At 50.8% G+C, this 10,539-nt stretch overlaps 1 protein-coding gene across 12 annotated transcripts in view; it reads right to left on the reverse strand.

The window, feature by feature from the left end:
• Nucleotides 1–9,842, reverse strand: part of B3GNTL1 (UDP-GlcNAc:betaGal beta-1,3-N-acetylglucosaminyltransferase like 1) — a 71,905-nt gene extending 62,063 nt beyond the window's left edge. For 8 of the 12 annotated variants that reach the window (XR_005029940.2, XM_057501900.1, XM_057501901.1 and 5 more), the window contains exons 1-4: nucleotides 9,607–9,841; nucleotides 8,140–8,256; nucleotides 7,960–8,059; nucleotides 48–112 (exon numbers count right to left, since the gene is read on the reverse strand). Coding sequence is in view for 10 of the 12 variants with exons in the window: in XM_057501900.1 (XP_057357883.1) it covers nucleotides 48–112; nucleotides 7,960–8,059; nucleotides 8,140–8,256; nucleotides 9,607–9,636 (312 nt within the window). In the remaining 2 variants the exon portion in view is untranslated. Of the gene's footprint in view, nucleotides 1–47; nucleotides 113–7,959; nucleotides 8,060–8,139; nucleotides 8,257–9,606 lie in introns of all 12 variants that reach the window. The other 4 variants (XR_005029938.2, XM_057501902.1, XM_036910780.2 and 1 more) reach the window with 2 other exon arrangements.
• Nucleotides 9,843–10,539: the final 697 nt, after the last annotated feature.

Genomic DNA, 10,539 nt, shown 5'->3' on the forward strand with positions numbered 1-10,539 from the left:
AACCAATGTACATACACACATTTAAAATGAAACAGAGAGATACTTACCGAATCCAAAAAGCAAAGGTAAGACCCTGAGCTCTGTGCTACTGCTCGATTTTTAGAATATCCAACTGTTAAAAAAAAAAAGAGAGAAGCTCTTATTCAATTTTCAATGGTACTGTCTTTCATAAAACTTAGTGTAATGGGTGCTGTGCTAACAAGGTAAGGTCTAGGTCAGCTTCAGGAGTGGTAAGGAAGCAAAGGAAGCCAGCACTTGGCGCGATGCTGAGTTTAAGACGGCAGCGTCCACCAGCACCGGGACATCAGGAGGACGTGTGGTGAGGAAGCCAGCTCGGCAGGTGTGTCCTGAACGCAGCACGTGGCTGAGCCCTGGGGATACTTTTTAACAACAAAACAGAAACGTCACTAGTGGACGTGCCCGTGTACATGCTGGCAGGCGCCTTCTGTGAAGTCCTGCTGGGGGGCGGCATGACATGGCTGGTGGAGGAAGGGGCGCCGTGCCTGTATGTGATCGGCTGGAGAGCATTTGCTGGACTGGACACCTTTCAGGGACTGCGGCCACTGCCAGCGTCACCATAGCCGGACTCATGCACACCCCGCGGCCCAGCAGCTCCACCTCCAGGTGCTCCTGATGCAGCGCGTCGCACGTTCACCAAGACATGGCTGTCCTGAGAACCCTGGCACAGAACCAATGCCCGGAAACATACCATGAGGCCCCAAATCTGGGCTTGCACACACCGTGCAGGTGATACCACACAGCTGTGGAGCCTCGGGAGCCCTGGCCCCAGTGGCGCCTTTAAGTGCCTGTGGTGACACGTGCCCGTGCTGCCACCCGTCGGGAAGTGGCTGCCTGGGCGCCCATGGCGGGCTCTCTTCCTCGGGGTGCTGTTACATGGTGTGCTCAGTGTGTGGAAATCAATGAGCAGCACAATTATGAGAAGCACACCTTTCCGTCTGGATATATTTCAATAAATGTCTTTTAAAATCCTTGCCTTCAAAGAGATTCCAATGTGTGGAAAGAGCTGGACGATGACCTGAGGTCAGGTCCCACACGGACGGTGCTGGAGGCTGACCAAGATGGGAGCATGCTGAGGAGGAGCTGCGGGCCGGGGAGGCTAGAGTCACATACAGCAAAGACCACCAAGGGCGCCCACCTGCTGTCTGGGCAGGTGAGCAGGTGCTTTTGTGGGAAAAAACTGTCAGGCCAGAAGGCAGGGCCCGCCAGGAAAGGCTTCTGAATTAGCAAGATCAATGTGGCCGCTCAGGCAGGCAGCTTAAAGGAGCTGTGTGGCCCCAGAAGGGGCCCACCAGGCACCTCACCCTCCTGTCCCAGAAAGAGGCCAGAGACACCTGAAGCGTGCTCACAGACACATGGGCCTGTTGCCACTGAGGACGGGGCACGCAGAGCTGGAAGAACGGACCTCTTGGTATCAGAGCTGAGCCCACCTGAGGAATGCTGTCAGTCCCCAGGGAACACTGACAGAGTGTTGACTTCAGGCCACCCCAAGGTGCCCCTGGATTTCTGCTGTAAGGACAGTGCCTGTCTGCTCTCCAGCAGAGAAAGACAAGCCCCCCTGACACTCAGCTGCTCAGAGAAAGCTGGGGCACCACGGCCAGTCATGCTGCAGACACAGGACCCCAACCTGCTCAGGCATGGAGGGCACAACCCAGGGCAGCTTCCCGAGGTGTGGCTCAGCCAGACCAGTCAGCAGGGCGGCCCCAGATTTCAAAGAACCATGGGTATATGGAGCTCAGAGAAGGAAATGCACACACAGAAGGCAGAGCCCAGCCCTGGGCCTCTGGGGCGGATGAGCAGCCATCGCCGACACAGCTGTCGGTACATCTCCACCATCACTGTGCAGCAAGGCGACCCAGGGAAGGACCCCACGGGACCCCAAATCAAAGGGCTGCATGCAGAAAATGAGAAACAGGAAGAGGCTTCCCACAATCACATGTAAATGATCAGGAAGCCTGTTTGAAAAGCTTCTCATTATTGTTGACTTTAGAAGGGGAAAAATCAAACCCAATAATCTGGGTAGTGAAAGAAAATGCACCTCACTTCTAAGAAAGCTGGGAGTTTCTCACAATGAACCTTGTGTTTGGCAGAGACAAGGAATTCACTTTAATATTACTGCCCTAAAGAAAGCCAAATGTTGGTGCCAGGACCTGATGTCTAGGGAGGCCTATCCCTTTGGGAGGGAGGCCAGTTGTCATGGTCACAGGAGAAACTTATGCCTTGGCCAGATACTAACATTCCTTACTCTTGGAGAGAAGAGGGTAGGATTGTGTTTTATTTTGGCTCAGCAAGTTACCACATTATTAAGAAACGTCTGGCTCTATCATGATTGAAAAGAATACATGAACCTTAATCCAATTAAATCACCCAGCACTCCTGCAGACACTTTGCATGCATGTCACCCAATGGTTGACTAAGTCTTCCTATGTAAGAAAATGTTGTTATTGGAAATTTGTCTTTTCAGATATGATCAAACTAGTTGCACTTTAGTAAGGTGTGATAGGGAATTCCCAAGGACCTGCCTGACTCAGCTTCAAAGAAGACGGCAGGACGCCTTCGTTTGTTCACAACACTAGTTTTCTGTTCCTGACAGAACACACACAAATGTGATGTGGCTCTATTTACGTGTGACTTACAACAGGTATTTTATGAAAGATGAGACTTGCCTTTGAAGTAGAGACTAGACAAGCCACCCCAAGGGTCACCAGAACACCTCCCATCTACTTTCAATGATGGGAGATGAAAAACATCTTAATTCAAGAGTATTTTCAGTGGATATTCATACTAGTTCCAAAAAAAAAAGCAGGTTGAGGCAGATGTTCTGGATGAACTGATATATAAAATAATTTTCTATTTAAAACAAAATGGAGATAATGAAAACAGGAAAGAATTTGGGGAAAAATATTAACATCTTCGGGAAGTGTACGACGACAGCCAGAACAGCGGCTGACCCTCTGCGTGCCTACTGCACACTGCCTGCCCTCCGAGCCTCACGCTGGGCAGGCCACTGCACACCCCTCAGCACCTGCCGGGTCCCCACTGCTCCCAACACTGCGCCACAGCCCAGCCCCCGGCCACTCCCCGGGCCGGCCGGGGCACCAGGGAGGCAGGGCCTGGTGCTGATGCTGATCCCACCACGGAGAGGCACATCCCTGTGAGGCCACCCGGTCAGAGGACAGTCTCCTGGCATGAACTTTCTAAAACACCAGGGAAAGGCTTTTCTTCAAAGACCAAGTTCTAAAAATCACTTTTGATTGGAAATTCACCTCTAACAGAGGTTTCCACTGTGCTGTTTTCCTAGTCACAGGGCTGTGTGTCTTCCCGGGAAGCCCCCCTGCTCCCTGACTCACCTTCACCAACACCCGGCCTTCAGTACTGGAGGGAAGCCACACAACGTGAGGGCGGGCCCCACTCAGGTCACGGGCAGTGTTCAACCCCGCCTGAGGGTCGGGAGAACCCAAGAGCTGCAAGGAAGACCCTGGGCTCCCAGCTGTGATGTCGGCATGCCCACGGGGTGACTCAGTGTGTCCTGGGGAAGCGGCACCACCCTGAGGACTCAGGCGAGGACTCAGGCCAGAGCAGAGGAGCCCCAGGCAGGCCGGGCCAGCAGGGGTGGGGTGGGAGAATGAAGGACTGCGAGGACCCACACATCCACGGGGTGCGGGCCGGGCTCTGAGGGCACCACCGGGCACCAGTCCACCCTGTATCCCCACTGAATGTCTTACTGGCCCCAGCCCTTCAGCATGCCAACCTTCAGACGCTACAGGATCCCCTCAGGACCCAGCCTCCAGTGGGGGTGAAGCCACCCCACTCCTGAGGCCACTTTAAATAAGCAGTTCTCAAGCCTGCATGCACCTCAGCACCTCCAAGGAGGCTGCACCCAATCACACGGGGCTCCTCGGGGTGGGACTCGGGCACCAGGCCTGCCCGAACTCCCACAAGAGGCTGACAGGTGCCCATGGGGACCAGCTCCAGGGAAAGACGTCTGACTCATCTTGTGCCCCTCACAGCAGCAAGTGCGGGTCTTGGGAGAAAACCCGGAAGGCCAACTACAGGAAGCCCACATATTACAATTAAACCTAAGGGTGCAAAGATGACCATTCAGTAGAAAAGCAGTGGGTGAATGAAAAATATCTGCGCCTTCATATTTCAAAACTCAAAATGCAAGGATAAAAGTTTTAAACACTTTCAGGAAAGATACTTTAAAATAACAAGAGTCAGACTGATGGAAGATTTCTTATTGGAATCAGGGAACACCAGAAAATAATGAGGCAATTCCTTCAAAATTCCAGGAAAAGTCATTGCGCCTAGAACTCTCTGCCCAGCCACACTGTCAGCTGAGTGTAAGTACAAAATGGAGACATTTTTGGACATGTAAAAACTCTAGGTTTTTTGCCACCCACATACCAGATGTTGAAAAAGGATTCCAGCAAAATGAAAAAGGGACATGTAAAAAGAAAATTAAAGAAAAAGAAGGGAAGAGCCAAACACCGAACAGCGGCCCGTGTGTAGAATAAGCCAGAGGCTTTTCCAAGGCTCCCTAGATACCAACACTTGGGACGCACCCCGGGGGCCTGCAGCGCAGCAGCCAGAGCCTGACCCCACGCGGTCCACAGTGAGGGAGTCTGCACTCATCAGACAAGGCTTAAATTCATTAGTAAAGCACATGACAGGACAGAACATGAACACTTGAACCCCAACAACATAAATGTTGTAACAAAAACCCCGATGGGAGGGAGGGGAGAGGCACCTGCAGCCTGAACTCCCCAGGGAAGGTGGGACCCCGTCCAAGCAGGCCCAGCGAGCCACATGAGGATAGAGACAACAACAGCTCCCAGGGCACGGGCTCACGGCGCACACGGACCTTTCTGAGCGCCTGCACTTCTTGCCACACGCTGCTGTTCAAGGAAAATGTGCAGCAAGTCAAAGCAGACACTTATTCCTGGAGATGAGTAAGGGCCTTTCCTGTCACCTGAACGCAGGCTGGTTGATACGGGAGGCTGAGACAAGGAGGCGGACCTGCACCGTGCGGTCTCTGCTCTCCTCTCAGCAAGCCTGACGCTTTCTGCTCGTCCCTAAGCAGACACATCACACACACCACAGACCAGCTGCCTAGCTGCTCACACGTGTGCCGATGCAAAGGTGTGCAGAAGGGCCATGCTGTGCACAAATGCCACCATGCCGCTGCTGGTGTGTCTGGCATGGTGAGAGTGATTCACTGTTCAGAAAAAGTACTGACATGATCTACTGCTGAAGAGATGTTAGGAGAAATAAACAATCACCTAACAGATACCTAAAAGATATTTAACAAAATTCCGTGCTGATACCTCATTTCCTGAAGCCTTACTAAGTTAGGAATCACAAATTGACACGGTAAAGGTACCTACTGAAAAGCAACAACAAATGCCATACTTAACAGTGAAACCCTGCAAATAGTCCCACTAAGTCAAGAATAGAGGGCTCATTAATGTAGTTACACACCGTTCTAGACTCCCATCTGGTAAAAAATACAATGAAGTGCAAATTAGAAATCAAGAAACAAAGTATTGATTCAGGATCAGATCAACCTCAGTGGAAAACCCAAGATAATGGAAAAACCGCCAAAGACCTAAGACAGTGTAACTAGGGAGCAGTGACTGAGCAATGGGTGTGAACTGCAGGGACCTCTAGGGCTGGGAGGCCGCACCCCCATGTGGGAGGGATGCAGGGCCGACATTAGACCTGGGCGCTGCTCCCCAGCCACAGATGCCAGGCCACCGCACCTCTCCTCTCCTGTCCACTCTGGAAGGGGAAAGGGATTGCAGGAGAAAGGGTAGACGGGGGCCTGGTGGGACAGATGCAAGGAGAGCGGGGTGGGGGTGGGGGGCCGCGGGGGCAGAGGCGGGACGGGAAGGTAGCCCGGGCAAGCTCGCCTGCGTGGGGGGGTTCGGGGCAGCTTGGGGACTGACCGGAGGGCGAGGAGCTCGGGGAGCCCATCATCCCAGTACCCAGAGTCACAGATGTGCCAGATGAGGACCCACTAACAGTGGGAGAATCTGTCACCACCAGAGAAAGTCATTTGGGCAGAAGGAAAATGACAGCACACGGGACGCGGACCTAGACAAGGAAAGGAAGTGCGCCGGAGACAGCAACTTCAGGGTGAGTGCGCTGTTTTCTTTTTTATAACCTAAATCTCTTTAAAAGATCACTGACCATTTAAGCTAATACCAATGCACTGTGGGGTCTGAATATGGATGGAAATAAAATGCACAACAGCAGCAAAAAGCAGGAGGGTGCAGTTTCCCAGACACGTGAGGTTGTATGTGAGCATTTGAAGGGTTGAACTGATAGGCAGAAGATAAATACTATAAACCCCAAATCAACCCCTAAAACAGTGAAATAAAGAATTATAGCTAATGAGCCAATTAAGGAGATCAAACAGGACCATGAGGAGCTTTGACTGGGACCCCATTCTGGAATGACAGCAAAAGGGGCCCACAGATGGCTCTCCAGCAAAACTGGTGACAACTGTTTTAACACATTTACAGTCTCTGAAAATGGCCCTGAGGGCAGACAGCAAAGGAGGAAGTGTTCGCTGGAGAATGCCTACTAGCCCCTAGCCCGAGTAACGGTGAGCCTGTGGCACCAGACCCAGGCCTGCCCCTTGTCCTCCCCACAGGGACCACAGCGGCTGGCACTCTGATTCCTGGCACCCCCCACCCCAGCTTCTCCTGGGAGGGGCACACATCGCATTTCTCACCCCAACTCCACATACCTGTGGCTGAAGGTTAGACCCAGGCGACTGTGGCTGAGGCTGGCTCCCTTCCCACCCAGCCCTGCTCCAAGCCAGAGGCTACCTACTGAGGGTGGCACCACCAGGAACTCCAGCCCCATCCCCTTGCCCTGAGTTGTGGGGCAGGGGTTCCACGCCTGGAGACATGGGGTGTGTGCTACAACATGAGCCTTAAAAACATTATGCTAAATGAAAGGAGGTTGTCACAAAAGAGCACATATTATATATCTCATTTATATGAAATGGACTCTTACCTCATACTGTACACAAAAATTTTAACACAAAATGGGTCAAAGAGCTAATGTAAGAGCTCAAATTTAGGCAGATTTTTAGACAGAAAGTAAATTAGTGGCTGTGTAGGACTGAGGGGAATGGAGCACGGAGGGTGATGATTAAAGGGTATGGAGTTCCTTTTAAAGGTGAAGCAAATGTTCTAAAATTGTGGTGGTGGTCGCACACATCTGCTAAACTAAAAACCACTCAATTATATTCTGTGATGGGAGACGTGTACAGTATGTGGCATCTCAAGCTGGCATAAAAATATTTGAATAGTACAAAAGAGGGAATAAAAAGAGGAAAGTGGAATAAAGAACAGATTTAACTAATATACTAATAGCAAGAAGACACGCAAAGCTAATCATATCAGCAATCACATTAAGCATAACTAGTGTGAACAGTTACAAGGCAGAGATCATCAGACTGGATTAAAAAAGCAACATCTATATGCCATCTATAAGAATCTGTAAGGGGGGGAGTACGCTTTAAATTATAAAGACACAAATGGGTTAAAAGTAAGAAAGATGGAAAAGTTGTACTACGGTAACACTGACCAAAATAAAGTCAGAATAGTTACTATTAAACAAATAGATTTCAGAGCAAAGAATATTCCCAGAGATTAACAGGGTTATTTCATGATGATGAAGGGGTCAATTCTTCATAGCAATGTTAAATGTTAACAGTTTTCAAAATACATGAAGTCAAAACTGATAGAACTACAAGGAGGAATAGACAACTCTAAAATTAGAAATTTAGGTTTTCTGGGTTCTTAGTAAGTGGTAAACTTAAGTATTTCTCAGGATCCTTTTCACTAGGATTTGAACAAGGAATTATTTAAGTACATCAGTTGATAAATACTACAGTTAAATAATAAGCTAAACATAGTCACTGACCTCCTCGGGGAGAAGGAGAATCATGCCCTCCAATGACCACGAGGATCCCGGAACCTTCTAGCTTCTCTTTCCATTTTTCAACGATAGTCATAGACTTGTCCTGAAAACAGGAGGGTGCTGGCAGGTCAGTCAAGTGTGACTTTCTCTGGGGCACCCTCATCAACAGTAGTGCACACATACCTTGCTGGCATCGTTGAAAACCGAGAGTTCCATGGGGCCTTCAAAGTCCTGCTGCAGAACAGACCTCAAGCACTCGTCCAGCCACGGCTCAGCATTGTGGACTGGGAGGATAATAGACTGGGATGCGAAAGAAACGGGCAAACACACATTAGAGTGGACAACAAATTCCCTTTCCACCACTCCCACTCGCTTCACCGTTACGACCTCCACAGTGCTCAGTTCCAATGGGCAAGGCCTGATGTACAGCATGATGCAGAATAAGGCTTCTGGGGAGAGAATACACCCTGACCATTAAAGGGTCTGAGTCCCTCTCTCCAAGCTCTTGACTTTTTCATCGTGAGATTTATTATACCTTAGATTTCTTTGACTTGGACTTTTAGATGCCTTTGAAAAGGAAACAAGAATCTGAAAGGCATCATATTTTTCCCAATTCAATAGCAAATTCATGTGTTTTCCAATCACTGGTCAGAAACATATTTTTGGTTGGAAGAACCATCTGTTTCCCAGCCCACTCATGGATATAACTGGTCCTTTTCTTGGCAGGATAAGCATTTTCAGTAAATCATGTTAGAAAAACTGCAAAAGAAACCCTTTTAAGTGCCCTTGACACATGATGTAACAAGGAGGAGGCGACCTCCTACATTTCTTCCTCTCCTCTCCCTGGTGTAGGACAGCTTGCTGCGGTCTTTTGCTCACAGAGCCTAGGGAAAAACGGTGTCTCAAGAGTGTGGAGTAAAACAAGTGAAACCTGACTGCCAACAAACTGATTACAGGAATTGGCTTAATTTTGTGAATTACCACATTAAACAGCTCAGAATACCCGAAGTTACAAATTATAGTCTGTCCTTGAGTTTGTATCTTAATGAAAAAGAGTGGATGTAGTCCTAAACAAGAAAACAAACACAGGCCATCCAGGCAGGTTTGTGTGTACATACGTGCACACGTGTGCAGACGAACACGTGTGCGTTTTATATCTATAGAGAATAAAGATAGGATTTTAAAAATACTAAATCTGGATGTGGTTATGAAAAGTTCATAGATAAGAGTATTGAAAACATAATTCACTCAAGTTCTCTTGGTATCTGGTTCAACAGTGACATCCCTTCCTGAATTTGTTAGCCACAAAGTAGCCCCTAATTTACTTGCTTATCTCCCATACTTTGGAATTACTTTTTAAAGGAAAGAGTATTTTTACTGTTCACAAGATCTGTAATACAAAAAGATAATGTGAATTTCCGTCAAAGATGTGCCTGGATGAATCTCTGTCCGCACTCTCGCAGGTGCTCCGACATTGCTCTGGGCAGCGACCCTTGCAGGCAAGCCCGCCGGGCCGCGCAGCTAATGACCCAGGGCGGGGAGGACGGGGGAGGCGAAAGCGCGGGAGAGAAGGGAGCAGGCCTTGGGGGATGAGGTGGGGGGCAGGAGAGACAGCAGCGCGCACCAGGGAGGGGGCGGCCGGGCACCTACCACGCGGGCGGGATCCCCCCGGGCAGGCATGGCCGCGCGCTCCTCCAGCCGACCGCCTACCCCCGCGTCGGCCAACGGCGCGTGCGCTTAGCGGGAGCCGCCGGGAGGCGGGGCCGGGAGCCTCGGATTCGCGCAGGGAGATGTGGCCCGGCAGGCAGTGGAGCGGCGCGGCCTAGAGCGACCGGAGGTCCGGGAGCGCCGCCGCGGGCTCCCAAGTCCGGTTCCTCGCCCGGAAGTCCGTTCCCAGTGCTTCGGGGCGTCATCACCGCGAGCCCTGCTTCGGACGCATGTCCGGAAGTGCTGACGCGGTGGGGGCGGGCGGCGCGACCGGAATCCAGGTCCTGCGCCTGTCGGGGTGGCTGGTGTCCGCGCGGAGCGTCGCCACCCGCGGGCCTCTGCGCTTGTTCCCGCTGGTCTGAGCCGGCGGGCAGGCCGCCGGGAGCAGGTTAAGTGTAGGGCGCGCTACGCGGAGCCACGGTGCTTAGGCACCGCGTCTAATGCGATTTTCCTTCAACAGCATCGGTATTTGCAAAGCTTGTGCAAGTTGAAGCTCTTCGGTTAGATGAGTAAAATCGTGACTTTATTTGCAGTGGGACAAACGGAGTTGAGGATCCGAGCCCAATATTCTCAGAGGTTAGTGCATTAGGCATATTTCATCTTAAATGATGTGGTGAAAAGTGGGTTGTAGCTGTCGTCGGAATACCCGCAGCCTTAGAGGCCGAGTAGCCAGGGGGCGGAGGAGGTGCGGCCGCCGAGGTCAGGACCGGGCCCGATGCTTTGCTGTCGAATTTCTGCTACCAGAAATTTGCTTTCCTTCGCTTTTCCCCAGAGAACATTTGTTTAGAATCTGCTGCTTGCAGAATCCAGAGTTACAGGGGGCACTTCGGATATGCAAGGCTTGTGGCCGGCGGGGGCTGAGACTGACCCCGCACG

The sequence above is a fragment of the Manis pentadactyla genome, chromosome 4 (assembly GCF_030020395.1).
Source record: "Manis pentadactyla isolate mManPen7 chromosome 4, mManPen7.hap1, whole genome shotgun sequence".
In the NCBI taxonomy this organism is placed as follows: Eukaryota; Metazoa; Chordata; class Mammalia; order Pholidota; family Manidae; genus Manis; species Manis pentadactyla.